Here is a 27,907-nt window from a genome sequence, read left to right as displayed (position 1 = left end):
GTGTGTGGGGGCCTGGCGTTTCAAAACAGGCCGGGCCGCCTCTGCAAAGGCGCCTTCGCGCCCTCCGGAGCACCAGGAAGGCGGCGCTCCGCTTCGCTTTCGCCACGCCGCCCCCTCCTACACCTACCCGCCTTCCTCTCCTTCGCAATCACTGCTGGCATTCAAAGCCGGCCGCCGCTGCCGCCTCCACCTTGGCCGCTTTCTCCTCCCCGGAGTCCCGCCCTGCATGGAGAGGCGTTGCTCTCTCGCCCGCCGTCGGCGCGGCGGCTGCGTCCCTCTCCTCCCTCCTCCCAGGGAGCTTTTAAAAGCGCCTGGGTGCCTTTGCGGAGCTCGGGCGCCCGGTTCTTGAGGGGCGACGGCAGCGAGACTCGGAAGAGCAGGACGCCGCCGCCGCCGCCGCCATGGCCTCGCCTGCAACCGCGGAGAAGTATATCTTGGGTGTGGACGTGGGCAGCACGGTGATACGGTGCCATGTTTACGACAAGGCGGCGGTGCTCAAGGGAGCCAAAGCCATGCAGGTGGGAGCTGTGGTGGGGAGGAAGGGCGGGAGGGGGGATACAAGCCGCGTCAGAAGGTACAGCTCGATTTTAACGCGTGTCTACCTAGAAATAAGTCCTATTTGCTTCTGTGGACAAACACAGACGTAAGAGTGCAGCCTCTTTAACCACTTACCTGGGAGTAATATGCCTAGGATTGTACCCAGGGGCACAGAATCCTAGAGCTGGAAGGGACCACTGGGGGCCATCTAGTCTAGCCCCCCGCAATGCAGGAATCCTTTTGCATGAAGGATGAGTCTCCTGCTCTATCAGCTGAGCTATCCTTTGTGTGTTTCTCCTTCCTGTTCCTTTCTTTTCTCTCTTCTCCCCTCCATCCCAAAGACAAAACAAAGCCTGGCCCCTGTTCTGTTAGTTCCCTGATGCTTCCACCACTGGCTCATGTACCACAACATTTTGTTGCAGGCTCTGATTGCTGTGTAGTATGAATGCGCCAGCCTTCTGCTGCGCATAGGCACATGGGAGCATCATGTACAGAGGTGTTAAATGCTGGTAACATAGCAGCCTTCTTGATCAACGGGATCATAGCAGATCAACGGGAAGGGAAGAATGGGGGAGACCCTGTGGGTATTGGAGCTTACTGTAGGACTTGCGCAAAAAAATAATAATTGTTTACTACAAAGAACCTAATGAAGCGTAGCACTGTGTTGCTGAGCCAATGTGTTGGAGAGCAGGAAGCTCTTCCTTGGAAAAAAACATTTGTTACTGTGTTTGAATGAACTGGTTTGCGCAATCCGCAGTATAAGGATTATTGTTCTTTGCTGTTAGTTCCTGCCCCCCCCCATGCCTGTAAAATAAATCACACAAGCTGAATTTGGAAGGCAGAAGCAGACTTGGGTTTGGAAAGTTTGGGATGTTTCAGAGGACTAAGTGACAAAGCTCAGAGATTCCTATTGCAGATTAATTGGTTATAGAACAGGCTGTGCACATTTTGTCTGTACATGCACCTTGGTGCTTGATGATGCAACTGTTTCCAAGTACCAGTAAGCTGACATGTTGCAATGCATGTTTACCTTCTGTCAGCATGGTCCTAGTTTACATTTATCAGTTCAAGGAACTATAGTATAGTGCTAGGATAATGACACTTTGAGTGATCTGATTGGGTCAAACTGCATGTTGCATTAAATGTGTGCTTCCAGTTACCCCTTCTCTTTTACCAAAAGCAGCTGTGGGTAGTCAAGCTGGGTTAATGGGGAGAGGGTTTCCCTGCTGAAATTTATCACTTGATGCTGATATTTAAGGGCAAACATCAGTTGTGGGAGGGGACTTTTGATAGGAAAGTGGCACAAGGAAGAAAGTTTCTCTGCAGCGTGACCCAACTCAGATACAACTGTCTCTGAGCTGCTTTTTGTTAAATAGAGACAATTGTTAGCATGCCCTTTAAAGTATATACTTCACATAACTTGTGGTGTAGTTTGGGCTTCAGCCTTGTGTTATTTGCAAACTAGTTTAATTGCAACACATGTTATCACGATTACACTTAAGTGTTTAATAACAGAAGGAAGAAACTAATTAACTGAGTGCATTTGTTTACCTCCATGAAGGATTACTTATGTCTCTGTTTATTCAAAATACCTTTAAATAGTGTGGTCCTGTACATGCTTACTCAGAAATAATTATTGCTGAGTTCATTGTTGCTTAGGATTGCAGCCATGTGTGTCTATGACAAGAAGACAAAGTCTGAATGAATCTGTCTTCCTCCGTTGCTAACACAAAGTACTTCGTTCTTTTGTGTATCTGCCTCTTTCATTTCAGCAGGGACCAGCCATGAAGCACTAACCACACTCTGGACCCAACCAGTCAGCCCCCCTCAGCCAGAAGGGACAGGGTCAAGGGGGCATGTGGTCAGATGCATTGCCATCAGCACCTTGTCCACATCAACTGATTCACCTTATGTAAGCTGCTCCCACTAAGCATCCTCGATAGCAGCACTGGGTACTTCGAGCTGCAACAAGTGCAGAGTCAAGACCTGCTTCAGAGTGAGACTCAGGCCACTTGTGCCAGCGGCAGAGGGAATGCCTGTGCTGCCTGGGGCGGGCACACATGGCGCACCCACAGAGGGCACCCTCCGCGTGTTACAGTTCAGGGTAGGAGAGGGGTGGGGAAGCTGCTTCCAACTCTCCTCCTGCTCTCTGTGAGATGCTCACCTCCGTGAGATGCTCTCCGCTGCCGGGTCAGACCTGACCCAGTGACAGAGCCACTGTGGCCGGGCACGCCTTGCCATGGCTGAGGAGGGTGGGCAACAGAGCTGCCACCCACTCGCCTGCTCTCCTGCCCCAGATAAGGCCTGGCTCAGAGGTGAAGCTGCTCCAGGCACAAGCGCCGCAGCCAAGGCACAGCTCCTTCTGCCACGGAGCCAGGCTCCGATGAAGTAACCTGCTGTGGGGGTGTCTGTTTGCGCCCCCTCTCAAAATTGTGCCCGGGCCACACCTCCCTCCCTATGCCTCTGACTTGCGCTCCAGTCTTTTGCATACCATTGGGGGGGGGGAATAAGTGGCTTACAAATAATATAAATTATGCATAAAATTGTCAGTAAAAGTCACCTCTAAAATCAATAAAAAAAATGTCCAGTAGCACCTGAGAGACCAACTAAGTTTGTTTTGGGTATTTCTTCTGGGTTTTATTATTGTAGTGTTTTTCTCTCACTGCATATAGATACGCAGAGAGAAAGATATTTGCAACTATTTTATTGTAATAAGCGATTCCGTACTGTATTTTTATACATTTCCCCCTTATCTCAGATTTTTGGTTGGTTGGTTTTTGTTCAGGATCATTTAAGCCTTGGTTGTTTGGAGATGCCCTATTTCTCTCACAGTTTATTTCAACAGTACAAGTTAGTTGCATTTGGCTTTCAACATCCTACCTGATATTATTGGCTGTTCTCAGCCGGTCTGTAGGGCAAGACACCGGGAGAACTGTGTGGATTAGTGTCGTAACCAGCCATTGTGTACCAGTTGAATTTCTTGTTTGCTCTGTACATTCCTCACTTCTATATAGGTCAGAAACATTTCCCCAGATGCAATCAAAAGCAGAACTCCCTAACTTTGTACTTGGCAGTGGTGTATGACACCTTAATCTCACTTGTGACCCAAACCTAATTTGAGCTACGGCTTTCTGACTAGAAACCTGTTTCCATACATTATTATTGAGGCCCTTTTGCTTACAAACCCAACTAAACTAACCTGTTCAGGTTGATACAGAGAGCAGTTTTACTTGCGCTGTATTGTCTCTGTGGGCCAGCTGTCCTAAAGACATAGTGTGGTATTTACTCAGAGTATACCCTTTGAAATGAATGAACATGACTAAGTTAGGCCCATTAATTTCAGTGGATCTACTCTAAGCAAAACTTAGTCAAACATGACTATTGCTTGCCAGAATTTAACTCTCGAAACAAGGGAATTCAGACTTTTAAAGGTAAAAACCTTAGTATATACAATTAAAAAAAATATTCTATATTGGTCTTTAAGGGTTTGCCATTGAGTGGCTTCACATGGGCTCACTTTCTTAACTCCTGGGATTGTGTGGAAATGCCAATAATAATAATAATAATAATAATTTATTTATACCCCACCCATCTGGCTGAGTTTCCCCAGCTACTCTGGGCGGCTCCCAATCAAGTATTAAAAACAATACAGCGTTAAATGTTAAAAACTTCCCTGAACAGGGCTGCCTAGTGTATGAATAATCAAGCTGGCACAGTTGTATAGCATGCAACAGCTGGATATCGACATCTCCTAAATGGAAGTGTTAGTTCACATTGTTATAAGTTGGTGGATGCAAGACTCCCTAAATTCCAGATCAAGCTATAGTTAGAATGCTTCGGGGAAAGGCGGGGGAGAATTTAATTATGGCTTAGAGTGCTAGAGTTGTGCTACTTCCATGTGTGTATTGGAGCTGTGTACTAGAGCTGTGCTCTAATCCTCTGGAATTAACATATGTGAAGAACTAATTAAGCCACTGGATGTGTCCACTGGATGTGTCCACAGCTACTTAAGTCAGCACTAGCCTCCTGCATCAGCTGATAGCCCTGGGGGGGGGGATAAGGATTGATTAGGACACTGAAAAATCAAGGGCAAATCTCATTTGCAAATGAGTGGGCTCCTTACTTCAACTGAGAGTTAGTTTAAAAGACAATGCCAGTGTTTATATCAGAGTTTAATTATGTTAAAGTTTAATTGCAGAAGAGTTTAATTGTAGAGTTGCAGTTAGGAGTTATGCAACAGATATCGTAAGCAGCAGGCTGGAGAGAGTCAGAGATCAGTGGTTGAGAGCAGTGGTTGTGGTCTGCTTAAGTTCAAGGCTGCTGTGGCTATGGGAGAAGCCTCCTGCTGTGTTAATGCTGTGAACGCCTTTGTTGTAGGCTCAGGTTGTAGATATGTGTAAATAAACCATATATCATAGAGACACTACAGTCTCCGCTGTGCCTCATTTCCCAAATGGAAATGCCTGGATAAAGATGCCTGGAACCCCTGAAATCTCACACAGCTCCGAGATTGGAGTGGCATGTAACAATATAGTTTGCATCTCCATGCCATGTGGATTAGGTTACCTATCCACTGGCGGACCCAGATGCTCCTGGAGGGCAATTGCAGATTTGTGGATTTGTCTATTAATGATGGGACAAATGGACTGAGTTCATTCGTCATCTCATTCATCCTTACAATAATTGTATGAAACAAGTCCTTTTTATTCCTATAGCCAAGAACACTGGGAAATCTGTAAATTTTCTATTTCTGATCCTTAGTTTTTTCACCAACTGGACAATGACTGCTCAGCTGGAACACAAACAGTTGTCACATTATTGAATTCAGTAAGGGAAGCTACAGTAGGGCAAAGCTGTATCTTTAAAATGCTTTGTGTGCAAGAGGTTCAGGTTCAGTCTCCAGGCAGGACTGGAAAAGCCCTTTGTCTACAACCCTGGAGACTGTTTTGCTGACAATACTGACCAATGTTCTGACTCTGTATAAGGCAGCTTCTTATGTAGCAAGAAGTGAGCATAATCTTGCATTGCTTATTGAGTTTGGCCATTGTTGACCCTCTGGCAGTGTAACCACCTTTGTACAAGTTGCATCCTACTGCCACCACCCTTCACCTCCCGGGCAATTCCAAAGGTTCCCCCAACACTCTGGAGCAGATTTTGGTCAGGGGCATAAGGACCTACAGAGCAGAGGGGGAACTGGCAAAAATTGCCTCTCTCCCTGTCCTATTGACAGAAAACTCCACAGGATTCAATAGCCCTCTGTCAGCACAAAGGATACCATTAGATACACTGCTGTAACTTTAATCTTTTCTGGAATTTTTCAAGGCTCTAGCAAAAGCTGGATCTCATAAACTGTTACAGCAGATAAAGCTACACTGGAACTAATTTAATATATAGCAGTGGTCTAATAGGGTATAAAAGCTTTCATAATAATTAATAGGACAGTCTGACTTTTTGTTGTTTGTAATGATTGTTAGTTTGTTGGCACTTTCATATATTCTTTGTATTTAATTTGATATGAAGTTATGGAATTCAGATAGAGAAAATGCCTGTAGATTTAACGGGAGTTTTTATGCTATATTTTTATGTTGTGAACTGCCCTTCATCTATGGGCAGTTCATCAATGTTCATCAACATTTCCTTGACATTGCTGCAATTATGACTTGATTCTCTCCTGCCTAGTCAAAAGCTTATCCAAACATCTTAATAAAGCTTTCTAACACTTTGGTGCTTTATCCTCTGTTCTGAGCCAAGATAATGAAGCATTGTAAATTTGAGGGAATTGAGCCTGATCCAGATTTCTTTGCATCACCCATTGATATGCAAAAAGGATGAACGTTGGATCTTCATTCCCTACAGAAACAAATAATAATAATAATAATAATAATTTTTATTTATACCCCGCCCTCCCCAGCCAAGGCCGGGCTCAGAGCGGCTTACAAGCAATAATAAAAACAAGTTAAATGATTACAACTTAAAAACAAATACAATTTAAATACAACGCTAAAATACAGTCATTTGTATTTTACTGACATATACCGTATTTTTCGCTCTATAAGACGCACTTTTCCCCTCCTAAAAAGTAAGGGGAAATGTGTGTGCATCTTATGGAGCGAATGCAGGCTGAGCAGCTATCCCAGAAGCCAGGACAGCAAGAGGAATTGCTGCATCTCTCTTGCTGTTCTGGCTTCTGGGATTCAGATTTTTTTTTCTTCTTGTTTTCCTCCTCCAAAAACTAGGTGCGTTTTATGGTCTGGTGCGTCTTATAGAGCGAAAAATACGGTTAAGTTGCATTGAGGATAGGAAAGTTGGGGTAAGCATAATTAAAATAATCAAGATTCACTCCATGTAGAAGTTAACCAATAATCTGCATGTATAAGAATTGCATAACTTATTTTTTTCATTGTGGAGTGTGAACATAAAGTTTGTGTGAAAACTCTGCCCAGTACATGGACTGCAAAACCCCACATCTTATGTATATACCTGTTCCACATTGATTCCCAATCGCTACAATTATCTTCTTGTAACACTGCTTTGAGTATTTTTAAACGATGCAAATTATGTAAAAGAAGCACACAGGCAGCATTTATTGTCAGAATTTCTTGGTCTTGCTGGACCTCCCAGTGGCTTTTGTTAGTATTGTGATCACATTATCCTTCTGTCTCAACTGGGCTTTGAATTCTGGTCCTTCTTGGAGAGCCATTCACAAAAAGTAGTGCTAGGAGAGTTCAGTTCCACCCCACAGTCTCTGGCTAGTGGGGTGCCTCGGAGTTCCATCTTATTCTCAATGCTCTTCCAACAGTCTACATGAAACTGCTGAGAGAAGTCTAGCTGAATATTTGGGCTGTACTGCCAATCAGCATACTGATGAGACACTGCTCCATCTTTCTTTTCCACCTACAAATTCCAGTGATACTATAGAACTCATGAACAGATGCCTGGATACAGTTTTAGGGTGGATGAAGGAGAACAAGCTGAAACTTATTGCAGATAAAACAGAGGCCCTGTGCTGTGGGAGATCTATCAATGAGGACAGAAGAGGTAAACTCAGTATACCTGAAGGAGCGTCTCCACCTCCCATCGTTCAGCCCAGACACTGAGGTCCAGCGCCGAGAGCCTTCTGGTGGTTCCCTTGCTGCGAGAAGCCAAGTTACAGGGAACCAGGCAGAGGGCCCTCTCGGTAGTGGCACCCGCCCTGTGGAACACCCTCCCACCAGATGTCAAGGAAATAAACAACTATCTGACTTTTAGAAGACATCTGTTTAGGAAAGTTTTTAATGTTTGATGTTTTCTTCTGTTTTTAATGTTCTGTTGAAAGCCGCCCCGAGTGGCTGGGGAAACCCAGCCAGATGGGTGGGGTAGAAATAATAAATTATCAAATTATTATTATTATTAAACTGGTCTTAGGTAGGGTTACACTTCAATCGAACGACAAGGTATGGAGCTTGGGAGTGCTCTTGAATCCACTGCTGTCCAGCAAGGCACTGATAGCTGCAGTGGCCCATAATTCATTCTACCACCTCAGGCTGGTAGGGTAGCTGCAGCCCTGTCCAGATTGGCATGGCCTCGGCTTGGTCATTCATGGTCTGGTTACCTCCAAAGTGAACTACAACACTGTGCTTTCTGTGTTGTTGTCTCGGAAGACAACTCGGAAACACCAGCTAGTGCAAAATACAGCCATCAGGGTACTAATGAGCTCCAGAAGGTCTAAACGCGTTGTATCATTTTTGTGCCATTTTCAATGGCAATCAATACATTTTGGAGCCTCATTCAAAGTGCTATTAACTTTTTAGGCCATAAATGGTTTGGGGCCAGATTGTCTAAATGAACCCCTGCAGCTATATGGCCTTTCCCATAGTGTAAATTCCTCAAGACCACTAACATTCGTGGCTTTGGGTCTGATTGCTTGGTAATTATGTTTTTTGTTAACAGGTGGAAGTTGTTCAGCCTCGGCCAGGTTGGGTTGAACTGGATCCTGAAAGACTGTGGATACAATTTGTTGGTGTAATTAAAGAGGCAGTTCAAGGTAACCATGAAACTCAACATTAGCTGCTCTTCCAAAACCTGTGACCTTATGTGGATGGAGATAGCTTGGCTTCAATTACCCTTGCTCTGGTAACCTCCTGCTTAGACTATTGCAGTGTGTCATATGTGACTCTTGTCAATGGCCTGGAAGTTGCCATGGGTCCAGAATTGGGCCGCAACAGTATTTACTTGGAAGTTTGCTGATGCTTGTGCTTTGTCTGCATTCCAGACCCAAAGTACAGGGTTTAACCTTTTAAAACCCAAAATGGCTCATGATCAGGTTTACCGAAAGAACACTCATCCTATATTAACATTAAGATGGGGTATAACATTGAAACTCATTTAATGTGCTTGTATTCCCCACATTGTTACCTTGTGAGGCATGCCAGTTAATTTCGCCCACATATTAGAGTATCTCAACAAAAATTCTGGGATCACCACCTGGAGGAACTACTAGAAATTATTATTATTATTATTATTATTATTGCATATCCCACTCATCTGGGGAGCTTCCAGTACATGTAAAAACATAATAAAAGTCAAACATTAAAAACTACCTGATACAGATGTATTCTAAAAGTTGCGTAGTTCTTTATCTCCTTGACATCTGATGGGAGGGCATTCCACACAGAGGGCGCCACTGCTGAGAAGGCCCTAATTGACTCCCACCACTTGGTGATTGCACAACTCACCATCTCCATTTTAGGAGCACATGAAGAGGGACTCTGCATGTAAGGGGAGAATCTTGGCCCAATCAGAGTCGCCCCTCTTGGGAAGTATCTCTGCACATCTACATTGGTGCATGTGTAGAGCCTCTTTGCATGTATTCTGAATGTGTGGGTGGTGAGATTGTGGTCACCAGCCACATGGGGAAGTTGTCTGAGCCCTATAAATTGAGTTCAGAGAGAGACATATTCATCGCTTTTAGTAAAGGAACACGCTCTCCCTTGAGACTTGCCAAAACTAAGCAACTTTTACTGCTCAAGGCTGAAGAACATTTAATGTGATGAAATCTTATTTTGCTTTGCTGGAAGCTATGGTTTTGCACAGCCTTCCTGATCCCTTACTTACAAATATAAATATCTGTGTCCTCTAATGCTCATATAACTTTGTTAGTACATTCTGTTACAGGTTCATGCTTCTAAAATTCAAAGCTGTGTGTGCACAGTATCTCTTCCTACTGCCAAAGAAGCAAGCATTTTTATTTATTTTTTGAAGTTTTGTACATGACTCTCCCCAACACTCTGTATGTTCTTTGAATCACATGTCCAAGACTGTTTCAGTAGCCATATTGTTCAGCTGAATGAACAGCTGGCTTTTGTTTAGTTGCTGAATAAAGTGGAATGAAATTCTTTATGAATGAGTATGGGTGAATAGCTTCTGATACTAAGGGTACGTTACAGCAGTTGTTTCATAAAGTTCACTTCTCAGTGTTCGAATTTTTCTTTTAGCTGCTGGAGTGAAAATGAATCAAATTTCTGCCCTTGGACTCTCGACACAGCGAGGAACTTTCATTACGTGGAACAAGTATGTAGAGTGCATGCTGGTTATAATAGATGTTTGTAACCCTCAAAGACAAGCTTGTAAATGTGTTTGTTTTTAGATGTGGCTGTAGTTGTGCTGTGAAGCAGAAGTAGCTGCTCCTAAGTGTGTGTATGTATGTGTCTATCTGTCTTTGCATCAAATGTTCCTGCAGGGTTGAGAAGCAAGGAGTCCTTACCCGCCCTTTCATTTTCGGATGACATTTATTTCAAAAGGCAATTTTAAAAGGTTGACCATCACCTACAGTGATGGTCTGACATTATTCTGTCAGTCAATCTCTTAAAGACATGAACTGTTTCTAAATATGCTGTCTAATTTGCCACTTAATATGCAGATACAGAAGGTGGCAAATTGTAGGTTCCTCCCCCTCAAAAAAAACAAGAGCAGGTAGCCTTGGAATGTTGTGGTTGAGAGAAAGCACCTCAGCCAACCTAAAGGTGACCATTAGGACATCTTTGCTGTATTCTACACAGTCTCCCATTTGCTGGGCTCTGTGGAACTTCTGCCTGATGAGAACTGATGGGAGCAAAGTACAGTGCTGCTTCCTCACTGCTCTTAAAATATCACATCAACCGCCTCAAGATGTTTTCACCAGATAGGCTTTTTTGCTTGGAATACAAAAATAAGGAGGAAAAACGGGCAGGGACTTCTGTTCTGTGTGCCCAACTTCTTCTTACTACCCATACAGTTTGAGTATGGTAACACTGCTCAGTCCAACTGTATGTGTGGGTTATAACTGTCAGAAGGGGTATAGCAATAGGTGTATTCAGTCTTTTAAACTGTAAAGTGAGTAAATCTTGCAGAAGTCTGATTATGTTCCAGGAACATAGTGTGCATTGCTTCAGAGACTTTAAAAATTAAGCTGACTTGGATGGTTTTGAAAAGAGGTTAAATTTCTTTAGAGCAAATAAAGCTTCTGATTCTCTGTGATCAAATAAGTAGCTTAAACTTCTTATTCTCTATGCATGTAACCACAGCACAGCATACAGCATTAAAGCTCATTTTTTAAAAAAAGAGATTTGGGGGGGAGAGGGGTTTGTGCTTTTTCGTTCTTGTTTTTATTAGGTATTTTATTACGTGTTTTGTGTTTAAACCTGTGTTTTTATGTTGTGAACTGTCCTGAGATCTACGTCTGAAGGGCAGTGTACAAATATAATGAATTTAAAAATATAATAATAAATGAATGTATAGAAAATATTGAATTTAGGATTGTGCTACTAAAACCAGGTGGGGTTAAATAATGATACCTCTTAGGGCATAGAGCCATTTTGATTTCAGGTGAATTAGCGGTGTTGCACACATACCCCTCTCCCTCCTCTCCCAAAATGTGCACCCTCAAAATGTACACCAGAGGTTCCTTCAGCTCTCTGGAGTGGATTTTGATGGTGCACAATGGGCTGCAGGGGAAAGTTCCATTGCACAAGTGAACTTTGTTGCACTAGTGGAACAGTAGCCCTGGTCATGAACTGAAGAGTTTCTGCATTCAAGCATGCCATCTCCCACTTGCAGTGTGAAGTTATTTATTGCTGGTTGGCAACATGAGTCAGTTGCTTATGTGTCTCCTTCTGGAAATGAGCCAAGAGTGAGCAAAATTTAGTAAGTGTCATTCACCACCATGCCTAGCCATTGCCCAGCCATGAACTACCTGTCTGGCCTTCAGGCAAACTGTTATATCTGCATCAGCTCCTTTGCCACCATCACATTGGCCCAATCCGGAATCAGTAGTATGGGGATAATTGGACTGGCCTAGCTTGCACTTTGTGCATTGAGTAATTTTCATAAAGTTGGTGATCTCTTCTGCCTTTTTCAGGAAGACAGGAAAACCTTTTCATAACTTCATAAGCTGGCAAGATTTGAGAGCTGCTGAACTTGTAAAGTCCTGGAACAGATCTCTTACAATGAAGGTGAGGTAGCATTGATATCTTTACTAAAATACAGAGAAGTAGGTATGACTTCAAAGCACCAAAACTCGGCCCTCCAGATGTTTTGGGACTACAGCTCCCATGATCCCTAGCTAACAGGACCAGTGGTCAGGGTTGATGGGAATTGTAGTCCCAAAACATCTGGAGGGCCGAGTTTGCCTATGCCTGACCAAGAGGAATGTTATGATTTGTTGTGGTGTTCCCAAGAAGCATGTTAGTATATTGCCAAGTCCATATCAGGAGATCAGTGATAAATCTCTTAACATTTTTCTACAGCTAAATGCTTCTTTGAGGTGAGGCGCTACTTTGACCAGGGAAGAAGTGGGACGGGGATCTCTCCTAATTGAAACTGAAAGCCCCTCTATTGCCCTAACCCCTACATATGGAGCAAATAACAGCTTGAAGGAGCTAATCATCTCTTCTCTCCCACCCATCAAGGAGTTGCATTCAGTGATTATTCACCAGTTTGCCTTCTGTGCCATGTATTTTGGCTTTGGGGGCCAGGTTTCAAACTATACAGATTCTATAAAGCAAGACTTGGTTACTTTTGCCCGCATGACGATGTTGATAGTCTGGTCTTCATGAGGTGCACAGATACATTCTCAGCTCTGAAAAGAAGGGGATTAAATTGAAGATGACCAAAGTGGTGCCCTCCAGTAGTTCCTGACTGCATCCTCCCCAATTATTGGCTGTGTTAGCCAGGACTAGTGGAAATTGGGACTCGCATGGTACAGAATATTGGACTAGTTCCAATAACCTCCCAGCAGTTTCTTTGAAAGTTGTCCCCTCACTCTTTCATATATAAAAGTCCAGCAACATCAGGACAGCACCACGTTTTCTACCTCTGGGTTAAATTACTCAGCTGTTCCATTCAGACTCGGGCTTGGTTGCATGTGTAGTGATATGAAATTGTAGAGTGCCGAGGTGGAAGAATGATTTGTGACACTTCAAAATTCAGGTTGCTGCCCTATCTTTTTTTAAAAAGAAAATCTTAATGCAAAGGAAAAACCAGCAAAGCTGGTATTAGATTTTTGTTTACATGAAGATTTTAAAAAACAACAACACCAAGGGTACTTTGAAACATGCAATTCCCCACCTGTAGTGGAGCAGGTAGTTCTACCCCATGATTTCTTCTCATTCTCCAACATGTATAGACCACCTCTCAAAATGGCTGCCAGAGGTCCTACCCCTCACCTGGGAACTGGCCAACCAAGTTGGCTTCTCATTGAGCAGTATGGGATTGCTAGTCCAACCAGTTACTGAACAGGCTAACTTCATTGGGACTCGCATGGTACAGAATATTGGACTAGTTCCAATAACCTCCCCACAGTTTCTTTGAAAGTTGTCCCCTCACTCTTTCATATATAAAAATCTTATCAGTGCTGTTTTTCTAGAAAAAGACATGCCAGAACTCACCGTGAATGCTTCTCTTTTTCTCTTATAATGGCAATGGTGTCCACCTGAGAGGTGCCTGAGTTCCGGCTGGAAAAAAGGCCCTGCTTCTATATATACATTATCATCACTTGAATTGCTCTGTTCATAGATTGTGTGTATGGGTAATTGCACCCAAACCGTCCCAAATGAAGTTTTGATAGAAGCCCTATAGGAGAGAATACCAAGTATTTATCCAATCTTTTTCTTTCTTTCTTTCTTTCTTTCTTTCTTTCTTTCTTTCTTTCTTTCTTTGGAACAGGCAGTGCATGCTGTTTGTTCCTTCTTTCACTTTTTCACTCGGAGTGATCGCTTTCTGTTAGCGAGTTGCCAAACGTTCACAACACAGCATGTCTCTTTAAGATTGGCTTGGATTTTACAACATCTACAGGAGGTAAGCCTTGTCTTACTATTCTCTGTATTGAGCTTTGTACGGGCTGGCTCTTTATTCTGACAGAGGAACCTCTTTCAGGATGGTAATCATAATAGTGTAATGTTTATTATATGCTAAATTTCATTAGAAAATGTCAACTGCTTGTTTTTATTTATTTATTTAACTCCCATTTATATACCACCTTTCCACCAAAGCACCTCAGGCGGTTTATTATTAGTGTAGCAATTAGAGTGTTGGACCTAGGACCTGGGAGGCAATTGCACCTGCTTGTTGTTTTTTAAGAAAGAAAGAAAAAGAAAGAAAGAAAGAAAGAAAGAAAGAAAGAAAGAAAGAAAGATACCCAGAAAAGACTTTTAAGCAGTAAACTGGTTTGATAGATAATCCACAACCTTCTAAAGGGGATAGTTGGGAAACTTGTTCCTTTGGTTTGCCTAACACTAAATAACATAATGTTACTTAGCTCAATTTTGATTTTATTATATTTTATTTTAACTTAACGCTGAAGTGTGTTATACTTGCCATCTTGAGTGTTTGCTTTCAGGTAGAACAAGCAAGTAAAGATGACAATTGCTGTTTTGGAACCATTGACACGTGGCTACTATATAAACTGACCAAAGGTGAGAAGGATGATTAAACAGATAGAAAGCACATGGCTTCTTGCAGAGAAGTAGTTGGATCCAAAGGTTGTGCGAATGGACTCTGCTCATACACGATTTCTCTGCCAGATACTGAATGAATTCCCCCTCCCATTGCAACCCATCTGTGACATAACCCATGCTGTTTAAGAGGGTCCTCCATCCCTTTGGAGAAGCTTTTCAGGAGGTGTCTAGGATGAGGGGACAAGAAATATATTTTACACAAGCAGCAGCCTTCCACTCATGCAACATTTGGATCGAAACCAATATATGTACACTCTGGAAAGGAACAATGTAAAGATTCCTCTGCTGAGGCAGCTCTAATTCTGCCCTGTGTAAAGCTTAAATTCTGTAATCTCACATTATCTTTGCTGCCTCATCCCTCAGTTTTCCTGAATTTTCCTTTTCTGAAAGTTTGCCTTACTGAATCTTGTTTCTTCCACTGTCCTGGGCCTCTGTGGAAACATAATTACTTCCTCCAGACCTATATTGTGCTTCTAAATAAGGTCCGAACTGGAAATGATGGCAGCAGATATGTTTCATAGAATCATAGAATCATAGAGTTGGAAGAGACCACAAGGGCCATCGAGTCCAACCCCCTGCCAAGCAGGAAACACCATCAGAGCACTCCTGACATATGGTTGTCAAGCCTTTGTTTGTTTAATCCCATCTGCTGTGCTTGTTTAATCCCATCTGCTGTGCTTACATGTAAAAGGGGGGGATCACATCAAAGGGATATTGGGGTGAGGGGAGCTGAACGCTCTTGTTCTTGACCTCCATAATCCATATCCCTAACATGTTTCTCTCAGCCTTGTCACCTTCGTTACTGGAACTAGGCAGTGGAGAAATGTTCAGGTGAGGTACTCCTCTCCTTCTAATTTCTTTCAACATGTCCCTGCCCCAATTCATTGATCTCCCAGTCTCCTTTACTCAAATAACTTGTCTCTTCTCTCTGCGTGGACGTGCATCCCCTAAGCTCTCCCAATTACAGTCCTGCTGTTTGTTATTGTGAGATGGAGGAGGCAGCTGTTCCCTTAGCCAGGAGTGGTTTCCTGGTTTAGCAGGTGGGAAGAAGAGAGGACAGGTTTTTGTGTGTGTAGGGCAGGGGTCTGAAGGTGCAGCATCACCCCTGGATACCCTCAGTCCAACCACCACTTTTGTCTCTCTCTCTCTCCTTCCCATTCTTTGTTCTCCTTCTCACACATTTACGTTAGCTGCTTTCTCCATCCATTTCCTCTCCTGTGCCTTTCCTCCCCTCCAACTTCCAAATGCTGCAGCCTCACTTTCTCCTCAGCTGTGTTGTGCATGTGGGGAGCTGCTACTGCTGCTACGGCCGGAGGTGGGGTAACCAAATTGTTATGTACTGAAGTTCTCACCCTGGGCCAGCAGGGGGATACTGTAGATAGTGATGCAAATAAGGGATCGAAAGTGACGTTCAGTGATTGGATAGTTTTAGAAAATTGTTACAGTTACATTGTACTGGAGCTTTATATAAGCAGGCTGACTGAACCCTTCAGTTCAGTTCTGTCCTGGCCTGTGAATAAACAAGAGCTGTTTGAAGAATCGCTGTGTCGTCTGATATGTTCACCCACAACTTAACACAAATGGTGGTAGTACTAGTAGTGCGTTACTTTGAATGAACTGTCCAGTTTTGTATCGGAGAGAAATTGAAAAGGATATCCTCTTAGAAGAAGACGACCGTAAACAAATGCTTGTCTGCAATAATGTGTTTGTGCTTTTCAAGTGACGTGCTGAGCAGGACTCAGACCTCCAACATTAAGTTCCCACGTCTTCACTGTAATCTTCTTTTTGTGTTTTTGAGCATTCACTAGTATTGGTTCCTTTTAATCCCCAGGTGCGGTGTATGCTACAGACTACTCAAATGCCAGTACAACAGCAATGTTTGATCCCTTCAAGGTATGACTAATTCTCTCTGCAAAGCTGCTTTAATGTTTTCTCTGTATTGCTTTTAACTCCCCCTTTTTCATATGCATGTGATTTCAGCTGCAGTGGAGTGCGTTCATTAGCAAGTTTCTTTCCATTCCAATATCAATTTTCCCCCCAGTGGAGGACACAAGGTTAGTCCTAAGGTCTAATAAATAAGTCTCTCTCTCTCTGATTTAGTATAGAAGTGGCACACTTTTCACACTTCTAGAATATTTATTTTTTGTTCACTATAGTTTTGATATGAGGGCAATAACCTTTAATGTCTTATTTTTATTTTAAGTCATAAATTTGGAACAGTTGATGCTGAGATATTTGGAGTGCCTATTGCAGTAGCAGCTTTGGTAAGTAAAAAAACATTTTCTTTCCTGTCCCCTTAGAAATATGTTTAGATCCAGTTGGGTACTATGTCAAGTATATTAGTCCTAGTCGAAGTCTCCAGAGAGAACTTTCAAAGTGCAGGCCAGTCTGTGCTGTTTCTGCTACGTCTGGCTGAAATTGCCTATTTTAAAGTTCTTAAAATGGGTGCCAGTGCCTTGGAGTGTGTCATGCCAGTTCTGTGCAGTACTTTGTTATCTGATAAACAAATTCAGTTCAAGAAATAGTTCAGTATTGTATGTGACGAATCTTAAAATCAGCAACTTCCTTCTATGTCAATTATTGTCTTCTGTGTTTACCTTCTCTTTCTCCTACAAAACATGCTTTTTCAGTAGCCATGCACTTGCCTTTTGAAGCTTTCTCTTTGTTAGAGTGAACTAAATTCTAATATAACACGGTTGAGGGAACCTTCATATCCCTTCAACCTAATGGGTTCTATTCAACACTGTTAGGGGCATTCTGGGAAATTGAAAAGCTGGCTAGATCCTGCCACCTGGCTTAGAGTGCCAGGCAAGAAAGCAAATGTAAAGGGATCCAGGGCAAAGATTTGTAGTAAGGTCCAGGCAGTTTTCCTAGTATGCTGGTTGCTGACACTGACTCTGGTCTTACTGAAGTATTGGACATAAATGTGGCAACATTTCACCTGTTTAAAATTTTAGCTGGACAATGAACCCAAAATAGTATGCAAATCCAATGCCACATGAGGTTTGAGCCACTGTCAGTCAGTGTAGACAATATTGAACTAGATGAAGCAAGGCTTTGCCTTGACATTAGGCAGTTTCCTATGTTTCTGTCCAATTTCTATTCCTAGTCCTACTCTTATTCCTGTTACTTTTCCCCCCCTTCCTTCCAAAAAAGGAAAGTGCATACACTAACACAGAAACATAATTACCTTGACAACCTGGTTTGTTTGTTTGTTTTGTTTTTTTGTACTGAAGGTGGCAGACCAGCAGGCAGCCATGTTTGGAGAGTGTTGTTTTGAAAGAGGTGATTGTAAGGTCACCATGGGGACTGGTACGTTTTGGGATGTTAACACTGGAAGCAAAATTCACGTATCTACGAAAGGTAAGGCCTATATGTTTGCGTTCTGAAAATGGCTGACAACAAACACTTTCCTTAAATATTTATATACTGCTATATCATTAAAAAAAATCAAACTGGTTTACAATAACAACTATATATAAAAAGATAATTAAAACAAAAACAGAAAACTAGAGATGAGCCACCAACCAAAATGGAAAGATATTGCCTGCATAAGCCTGGAAAAACAATAATTTTAGACACAGTCATTTTCAGCATGGAATGTTACTTTTATTTTGTAATGAGGTTCTAAGGCAACTAAGGCTTGAATCCTGAGCTAGGTTAACTTGAGGCTGTTCATGGAAGAAAGGATTCCTGTCCCCTCCTATCCATGTCAATCACCTGCCACCCTGCAAAAAACCTCACTGGAGGGTCGGTGAGCCCTTCTGAATAACGGGGGAGGAGGGGGAAGCTACTTTGTGAATGGAAGCCATAGATATTAATAAGAAAATATATAGTTTTTCAAGATACTCCCTTAGTGTGGCCAACATCTGTCACATGTTCAAATCGTTATCCCTTTGTGAGAGAATCTACAAGGAGCAGCTGCTACTAATAATGCTTACCAGCATTTGGAATAGAGCTTCACAGATTTATTCATTCATTCCTACCCAGCCTTCTAGGGCAAACCCTCCCCAGGTGGCTTACAATAAAAATGTTAAAACAATTGAAAAATAACAACAAAAACAGCATAAGGTAAAATCATAGAGATTGATCAGTCAGGCAAACTTCCACCATCCATAATATTTTTTGTGCTGGGTGCTAGGCTGTGTTAGTCAGCAGTAGGAAGGTGAACGGGCCAAGTGCAGCCCTCTTCTGGCTCCAAAAATAACATACTATGTCCCACTTTCAGTCTTTTTTACAAAGCAGTTCTCAAATCAGTAAATATGCTTCGACTTTAGTAACTAGCTCTAAGACCTGATGGCTTCTAATAGTAGTTCTAGGGATTGTAGACAATGTTCCTTGATACAGTCATGATGATGGCTTTTGGCATGCCTCTTTTTTTTTTTTTTTTTTTAAAGAGAGAAATATATATATAAGTGGGCAGTTGAGAAAAATGAAAAAAACGGAAGTGGGCAGTTCCACCAGGAACAAATTGTTAGTCATACCTGGAATAGCATTTTGGATGCCAGATACTATTTGTGTATGTTATTGGGTTCTTTCAAGAGTTCCAAAGTCAACAAGGGCCTGTGACTGATTGATATTATGCATTGTATACATGTACTGGAAGGACAGATCGTGAAGCTGAGGCTCCAATACTTTGGCCACCTCATGAGAAGAGAAGACTCCCTGGAAAAGACCCTGATGTTGGGAAAGATGGAGGGCACAAGGAGAAGGGGACGACAGAGGATGAGATGGTTGGATGGTGTTCTTGAAGCTACCAGCATGAATTTGATCAAACTGCGGGAGGCAGTGGAGTACAGAAGTGCCTGGCGTGCTCTGGTCCATGGGGTCACGAAGAGTCGGACACGACTAAACGACTAAACAACAACAACAAATAAAATACTGTTTATGTTAGAAAAGTGAATGTGGTATAGTGGTTAGGATGCGTAATAAACTCATGTCTTTCAACTTTAAGGCTTGTATCCAGTGGTTGGTTGGAAGATTGGGAAAGAGGTGATCTTCTTAACTGAAGGAAATGCTTCCGATACTGGGATTTCTATTAAATGGGCCCAAAGCTTAGGTGAGTAGCATGAATTAACTCTTTGAGCCTGAAATAATGTAGGATCCAAAGCACAATCTTAGGACTATGTTTCTAGTTTTCAAATGTAGGGGTGAGATTTATTGTGTATTTCTTTAAGTGAGCTGAAGAATTTTCAGGTTTTCACTTACTGACCTTTTCTCAGTGCTCTGTACAGGCATCACTATAGTTCAATGGGACACTCCTGCCAGACAGAAGAAACACTCAAGGAGGCTGCAAAGCAGAGCCAGAAAGGGGTGTGGGCTCCAGAGGGGGCATGACTTGGAGAGAATCTTGCAGGCCAGATTGAGAGACCTAGTGGACTGCTTTTGGAACCCAGGCCCGAGGTTCTCCACCCCGTCCTAAATATGTTTACTAGAGAGTGAGCATCATGTGCACAATAAGACTTGCATCTGAATAAGCACACATAGTATTGTGCTGGAAGTGAGCAAAAGATACAGGGTCAGTCTCAGTGTGGCTGAAGATCTGCCATAGCCCAGCCACTCCCCACCTCCCAGTAGGACGTCCCTCGAGATCCTCATGATGCTGATGCACTGCTACTTCTCCTTGTTGTTGTCACTGCTCTCTCTCTCTCTGCATGCAAGCAGTGATAACGGTGTGAACAGCATCTTCTGCTTGACTTCCATTATCTCTCCAGAGGCTCTATGGCAGACATAGGCAAACTCGGCCTTCCAGATGTTTTGAGACTGCAACTCCCATCATCCCTGGCTAACAGGACCAGTGGTCAGGGATGATGGGAGTTGTAGTCCCAAAACATCTGGAGGGCCGAGTTTGCCTATGCATGATCTATGGAATGGGCACAGAGGGAGAAGACAAGCAAGCTAGTAGGGGTGAGAGTGGCAAGAAGGAGGTGGGCTCAAGGATCACACAAAATCTGGAGCCAGCAGTGGCAGGATACCAAGAGACAATATTAACTGAGCTGCCAGTTGCAGGGACTACTACCCGTTGTGGTAAAGAGTGCTCAAGAAATATTGTTCTTTTTTTAATGCAAAGAGTGTAAACCTTTGATTGTAGTCGAAAGGGGAAAACTTCAAAAGTTTGGGAAATATTAACCTTCCTATTGTGTGTATTTTTACAGGTCTTTTTACCAATCCTGAAGAGACATCAAAAATAGCCCAGAGTCTAGTAAATTCAGGAGGCGTTTGTTTTGTTCCATCTTTTAGTGGATTGCAGGTAAAATGACTTGATTGATTTGCTGAAGTGACGTTGGCTTCCAAAATATATGTGATCATAAAAAAGAACTGCATTTCATTCAGCCTTCATAGTTTCCACTTTTCATTGGTTGTAAAATTATCTTGTAAACAATCGTGCACTGCTTATTGCTCTTAATTTCCTTCTTCTTCCTATGCTGCCTCTTTATTGTCATTTGTAAGTTTTTTTCCCCTTATAATTTCAGTCCATTCTTATTCATCTGCCATCAGAACAAATTCCTGCATATCTTATTTTCATATCTTTTTATTTTAGATCCCAATGAATGACCCTTTTGCATGTACTTCTTTTATGGGGATCACATCTTCCACCACCAAAAAACATCTTGTTCGAGCTGTGTTGGAATCTATAGCTTTCAGGTACTAAGCCAGCATATCCAATTAAATCTCCAACACATGCTTTTGCGCTATTATTTGATTATACACATTCCATCACTCTGTGCTGCTCTGAGTTCTGACATGCCTGGTTCCTACAGAGTTCACAGGGTTACAGAAAAATTATACCAGGGTCTGTGGGCCACACTCAAGTTTCCACAGAATGTTGTGGATCTCTACTTATATGCTTTAGTTCAAAGCAGCCCACTCTCTTGCAAACCAAGGCAGGGAAAAACCCCTCTCAACCATATAAAGCAGACAGTTATTCTTCGTGCAGTATTTCCCCTTCCAGTGTCATATAACTGACAGAACCTGTCTGAAAACAGTGTCCCTTCCCCTGTGCTGCCTCATCTTTAAATCCAAACCGAGCAGGGAGAATGTCAATTCTAGGCTGCCTTCACTATGGAAAACAAAATTAAAGGCTGGCAAATACCAAAAGTTACCACTGTTATTGCTAACATTTTAACATTGATGTAAAAGTAAATGATTCAATATTTTGGTTGCTCAGAAGTTTAAAATAGGTATTTGCTCTCTGCTCCTACGATAACTGGTGTGCCTTGTCAAATATTATTATTCTCAACTGTGACCTTCTTCTGTTCTGCTGCTGTAGTGGATAGAGGTCATACACCAGTAGTAACTGGGGAATCATACCCTGCTCTGTGTAGACTAGACTGATGCTGGGCAGTGTTAGGGACATTACTGCTGTACGAGGGGTTGTTGGTGTGGCACTCACTGGTGCCATTCCGCCTGCTGCTATCTCCTACGACAGAACATCTCAGCAAATATCCTTTCAGTGGGTGCTAGGAGTGAGTACCCACCCTCCCTTCTGTTCTGAACAGCAGAGAGATGCAGAGCATATCTCCACAAGCGAGTGCAGCATTTGGCTGATGTAGGTGCCTCGTCCCCACTTTTTGGGAGGAGGTGGGGGGGATGCCACATTCCAGATGTGGCAGACATGAAGCCACACACCCCACAGCAACCATATTGTGCTACATCACGCCCTGCAACAGCCCTTATGTGACCACCACCCACATCACTTTCTCAAAATTCCAGATGTGCTCACTGACTCTAAAAGGTTGGTGCCTCCTTGCCCAGAGGCTTTGAAATGCTTTCCTCATTGAGGTTAGGAGCTCCTCATCGCAGTTTCCACAAGCGATGCAAAACTTTTAAACTGATTTGGTGGCTTGCCCAGTGATTCTTAGTAAGCCTATAATGTTCTGCTCTTTGTGGGTTTGTTGAATATGCCATTTTACTGTCTAATTTACACCACTTTAGCCTTTGAGAAAGGTAGCCTAAAATGTTCTCATGTAATAAAGATGGGAAACATGAAGAGCTGTACAGCTCCAGGTTATTTTAAAATAGCTCACTTGAAGCCCATTATGAAAACTTATGAATTACAGTATCTCACTAGTTTTGAACTGTGGTTTCTTGTAACTGAATACTGAGCTTCTGAAGTTCATGTTACTTTTGTGTAAATGCTTTAATTTCTTTTGAATCTCTTTTGCAAGAAACAAACAGCTTTATGATACCATCACAAGAGAGATGGACATCCCACTTACGTCCATTCGGTATGTTCATGTTATCTCTAAAAATGTCTATGTGAATTTTTCTTTTATGTGGAACCATCCATTGATTTAAGATGCCAGATAGATAGCAAAACTTCCCAGCTGCCTTTATGTTGTCGAAAACACTACAGTGAGCAGCCTTGTGACCTTTTGCATAACATTTTGGCAAATCGTAGATTTCCGATTTACATTACAGAAGTGTAGGATGATGTTAGTCTGATGGTCCTTTTCATGGGCAAAAGATCTAAAATTGTATGGGGAATCTTTTTCAGTCTGAGGGCCACATTTCTTCATGAGAAACCTCCCAGAGCTGATGTTCCTTCCATAACAGGCCGGGCCTCTTCCAAATATGTGCAGGGACAGAGCCATCCCATGTTCTTCCTCACAATACACACTTGCCATCTGTTCATTCATTTCCCTCTCCCATTTTTCTCTCCCCAGCTGCCTCCATTCCTCATCCAGCACAGCACTTAGGCTTACAAAAATCTCCCATTGTTGTCCATGAAAACTTTTTTTTAAAAAAAAAAACTAATTACAACCTTTAAAATATAAACAGCATATAATCTAAATCAGACAGAATTTCCAGAATCCAAGCATTAAAAGAATATGCCTTTTTCCTTCTCCCCGCCCCCTCTCTCTCACAGAGCTGATGGAGGTGTCAGTAAAAATAATTTTATAATGCAGATGACGTCTGATCTGATTAACAAAACAATAAACAAGTCTGTTTGTACAGATATATCTTGCCTTGGAGCAGCTTTTCTAGCTGGCCTTGCTGTCGGTATGTAGTATTCTGAAATGTTGTTTTTCTCTTGCTCTTTCTCCATGTTTTCCATATCATAACTGATTTCTGGGTTGCAAACATCAGCAACATTTTGCCTCTAAATATTCCCAGAAGTTCATGTTCCTTATTTTTTCACCTGAATACAAACTATCTCATTGTGCTGCTACCTGCATAAATATACTCTAATTTGGATAGCAACTAAACACTGCAGATTCCACTGTGCAGAACACCTTTTCTTACCAGATACTCCGGAATGGGAGGTTATCAAAGAAATTACATGCAGGCATGTGAGATTTAAGTATGGGGATACACACATGTACCTGATGTATTGTTTTGTAAAGAAATTAAGTTAGTTTAAAGCAATATCATTCATAGCATAAGGCAATAATAATAATAATAATAAATTATTTATATCCCGCCCTCCCCAGCCGAAGCCGGGCTCAGGGCAGCTAACAACAGTAAAGTAATGCAGCATTCGAAAATCAATTCATTCTAAAATCAGTTCAAAATCAAATTAATGGCAACCATTGGGCCAGAGTTCTGTGAGGATTACCAAAGGAGGAGGTCAGACTGTGCCTTGGCCAAAGGCCTGGTGGAACAGCTCTGTCTTGAAGACCCTGTGGAAAGATGTCAAGTGCTACAGGGTCCTAGTCTCTTGTGACAGAGCGTTCCACCAGATCGGAACCACAGCCGAAAAGCCCCGGCTCTGGTTGAGGCCAGCCTAACCTCCCTGTGGCCCGGGACCTCCAAGATGTTTTTGTTTGAAGACCATAAGGTCCTCCGTGGGACATACCAGGAGAGGCGGTCCTGTCGGTACAAGGGTCCTAGGCCTTATGGGGCTTTAAAGGTTAAAACCAGCACCTTAAACCTGATCCTGTACTCCACCGGGAGCCAGTGCAGCTGGTATAGCACTGGGTGAATGTGATCCCACAGTGAGAACCCCATAAGGAGTCTCGCTGCAGCATTCTGCACCTGCTGGAGGTTCTGGGTCAGTCTCAAGGGCAGCCCCATGTTGTTATGTCTTATGTTATGTCTTGGTTTGGACATCTTGAGAGATAAGTGCTGCGGGAGGGCAGTATATTTTATGGTTTCACGAAAAGCTGGACATTGTGGAGGGGAGAATCTAAAAACAGAAGCCTACGATTCAGTTAAGCAGGACACAATGACTACTGGCCATGACAGCTATTTTCCACAATAATGCTTTCTCAATGCCAACTGCTGGAAAGCACAGGAGGGAGAGTGCTCTTGGGCTCGGATCCTGCTTGCAGGTTTCCCCACAGGCATCACAGGACTAGATGGGTCACTGGCCTGATTCAGCAGGTTCTTTCTTAGGTTCTTTCAAGACCTTTAGGTGTGAAACACCATGACACCAATAAAATGCTTTGGCTCCAGTCCTATCTCCAAGGTTGGTTCCAGAGGACAGTATGACTTCTACTCAGCCCTGGGGGAATTATCTGGCAGGAGCCTGCAAGGTTCAATCTTGTCACCCATCTTGTCATCTATTTGAAGCCAGGATCTAGTGGGACCCAGCTTTATCTTTCTGTTCTGTCAGTACCGGAAGGGGTTGTGCTGGTCCTAAAGCAATGTCTGGAAGTGATAATGGGCTGGAAGTGTGCCAATAAATGAAAGAGAGGTGAATATGTGGTTCCTGAGTACGGGGGTTGCCAGAACAGCCCTGTCCTTGATGGAGTTGCATTCCCCTTGAAGGAGCAACTGCATAGTTTGGGGGTGCTCCTTGAACCATTATTGTCACTTCAGGTCCAAGCGGCCTTGGTGGCTAGGCATGCCTAGATTCATATTTGGCTGCCGTGTCAACCAAGGCCTTCCATAAATAGGTATAGCCTGGCTATAGCCACCGATGCCCTGGTAACCTGCATGCTAGACAACTGTAACATGCTCCACCTGGAGCTGTCCTTGAAGATCATTTGAAAATTGCAACAAGTATAAAATGTGATGGGCAGAGTGCTTATGGCAGGCTCCGTACATGGAACTCCCATTGAAAAAAGTAACTGATTACCAGCTATTTTTCTGGGCCGAATTCAAGGTGCTTATACTTAACAGTTAAAGCCCTGAATGGACTGGGACCCTGATAAGGAAAAATGCTTCTCCCATGCTAACTTGTCCATACCTTAAATCAATAATAAGGCCCACCTGGTGGTCCTTGTGCAGGATGAAATACCCGAGTACAACAGCAGGGCACTGAGTGCAACAGCACTCTCCGCACTTGTGATTCCAAGCACTTAATATCCAGAGGCATACTGCTCATAGCCATTGTGGCTAGTAGCCAAAGATCTCCTTCTCCTCTATAAATTTGTCTAATCCTCTTTTAAAGCCATCCAAGTTGGTGGCCATCACTACATACCATGGGAGTTAATTCCAGTTAATTCCACATGTAAAAGAAGCATGTGATTTTGTCCGTTTGAAATCTTCCAGCATTCAGCTTCCTTGGGTGGGCCCATGATATGGTATGACGAATTCCAGATGCAACATTTATGTTTTTCAGCTTGGAAATGATTATTATTTTTTTGTTTTGTTTTGTTTTGCTACGTTTGTTTCCAGGATTCTGGAAGGACAAAGAGCAACTGAAACAGCTGAGGCAAACTGACATAGTTTTTAAGCCTCAAAAGGAGTCAGAGGAATACGAACCAGCCATGAGCAACTGGGTGAAAGCTGTTCAACGTTCTCTCAGTTGGTACAGCCAAACATCATAGAAATGGGGTTATTGCAAAATGTTAAATTAATATTTTAGATTATATTTATAGGACAATGCAAACACAACTGCAATTCTGTTTTAGAGTTCATTTCTGCTTCTTCCGTGAGGTTAATTAAAACATACCAGCTGCCCCTCTGGAAGTAACCACCTTCAAGAGACTGAATGCCAAAGTTCCCAAGGGGCGACTTCCTGTAATAGGCAACTAAATGTGATGACAAAGATACCTGAATGCAAAAGTCCTAGCTGATTTTTTTGTTCTTACATTACTGTTGATGTTTTACCTTAACGCAAGAAGCTTCTATGATAAGTGGAAAGTAGCAAAAAGCACCTTGTTCTTCCAGACTTGTGATTTCATCCATGTATCCTGATCTGCAACCTAGCACAGAACGTGGCTGCTTGCCCACTGAGAGTTGCCTCGCAGTAAGAGGCACTGAGACAACTAAGCTGATTGACCTCTGCTTTCAGTGATGCTCTTCACTTCTTTATCTGTCTGAAATTAAAGCCTGGCCACCTGGGAGAGATCAGCTGAATTGCCAGATGATGTTGGAAATCAGTTAGCAATCCCCATGGTATATAGGTGAGGGAAGGTTTAGGAATCCCTGTGGCCAAAGGTAGTGATGCATTGCTGCTAATGCAGATTCTTGGGAATCCAGAGAGCCCCAGCCTTTAATTTTTTTTAAATCCTATTTAGCTGCTACACTTAACCAATTACAGTTGATGCTTCCAAATCCAGAGTAGGTCAGGATTGTCTTCTGCTCTTTTTGGAAGGAATATGTCACCACATCTAGATCTCCCCTCAGCCAGTTTAATTTTCCCTTGTGTTCATCTGTTTTACTTGCATTGTTTCAAACTCTACCTCAATGATTGATTTCTATCTGCAAATACAACCTGAATATAAAATAGATAAGGTAGAGCGTATGTGAAATTATGCTTGTGCATCTAATGTTTTTGTCAGCAGCATTTAAGCGCAAACCCACCAAGGGGGTTTTAAATAGAGTACAAGGAGTTATTCAAAGGGGAAATTGCAGTCTACTTCCAGGTACAATAAACTCATGCAATAATTGTATAGTTGTTGTGTGTAATGCAGAAGTCTTTGCACAGGCTACCGCTTCTTGTTACCAGGAAATTGCACCCACACTTCATCATTATGTCACTGGGAAAGCATTTTTCTTCCAGCTAGAATATGTATATATTTTTTGCAGATCAACCCTGTATAAAATTGTGGCCAAAGAGTTATAGATATGTATTGGCTAGTGACAAGTCTCATGCAATTTTATGTGCTCTCTAAAAACATAGGAAGTTGTCTTTCATTGAGTCAGACCATTCACCCATCTAGCTCAGCACTGCAATGCCTTTGTGGGGTTTTAGATAGCATCCTTTCCAAGTTCCAACTGGGAATGTTGAGGATTGAACCTGGGACATTTTGCAGTGAAAGCAGATGTCCCTGCCATTGAGTGATGGCCCTTCTAAAGTGCTTCGGTTTGGTTTTTATTTTGGGGTGGTGGTAAAATAGGCTTTATAGCAAAGTGAAACAGATCTCTGGCAGAATTCTCTCTAGGGCCAGGAAAATGAGTTGGAAGGCCACCCCCAAGGGTCATCTAGTCCAATCCCCTACAATGCAGGAATCTCAATGACAGCATCATCCATGACAGATTTTGGCACCTGAGCCAAACAACAGAAT

At 42.6% G+C, this 27,907-nt stretch overlaps 1 protein-coding gene across 1 annotated transcript; it reads left to right on the top strand.

The window, feature by feature from the left end:
* The first annotated feature begins 59 nt into the window (after positions 1–59).
* On the top strand, positions 60–27,462 carry GK5 (glycerol kinase 5). The gene is made up of 16 exons (XM_053390170.1): positions 60–518; positions 8,467–8,560; positions 10,011–10,086; positions 11,912–12,005; positions 13,717–13,848; positions 14,390–14,465; positions 16,339–16,400; positions 16,488–16,561; positions 16,711–16,771; positions 17,744–17,870; positions 19,462–19,566; positions 20,663–20,757; positions 21,049–21,152; positions 22,676–22,735; positions 23,377–23,510; positions 26,073–27,462. Exons 1-16 carry the CDS (start codon positions 402–404, stop codon positions 26,222–26,224), a joined length of 1,563 nt encoding a protein of 520 aa, XP_053246145.1. The 5' UTR covers positions 60–401; the 3' UTR covers positions 26,225–27,462.
* Positions 27,463–27,907: the final 445 nt, after the last annotated feature.

The sequence above is a fragment of the Podarcis raffonei genome, chromosome 5 (genome assembly GCF_027172205.1).
Source record: "Podarcis raffonei isolate rPodRaf1 chromosome 5, rPodRaf1.pri, whole genome shotgun sequence".
NCBI classification, from domain to species: domain Eukaryota; kingdom Metazoa; phylum Chordata; class Lepidosauria; order Squamata; family Lacertidae; genus Podarcis; species Podarcis raffonei.
Note: the sequence above shows the minus strand (reverse complement) of the source record. Positions and strands in the feature narration are given on the sequence as shown.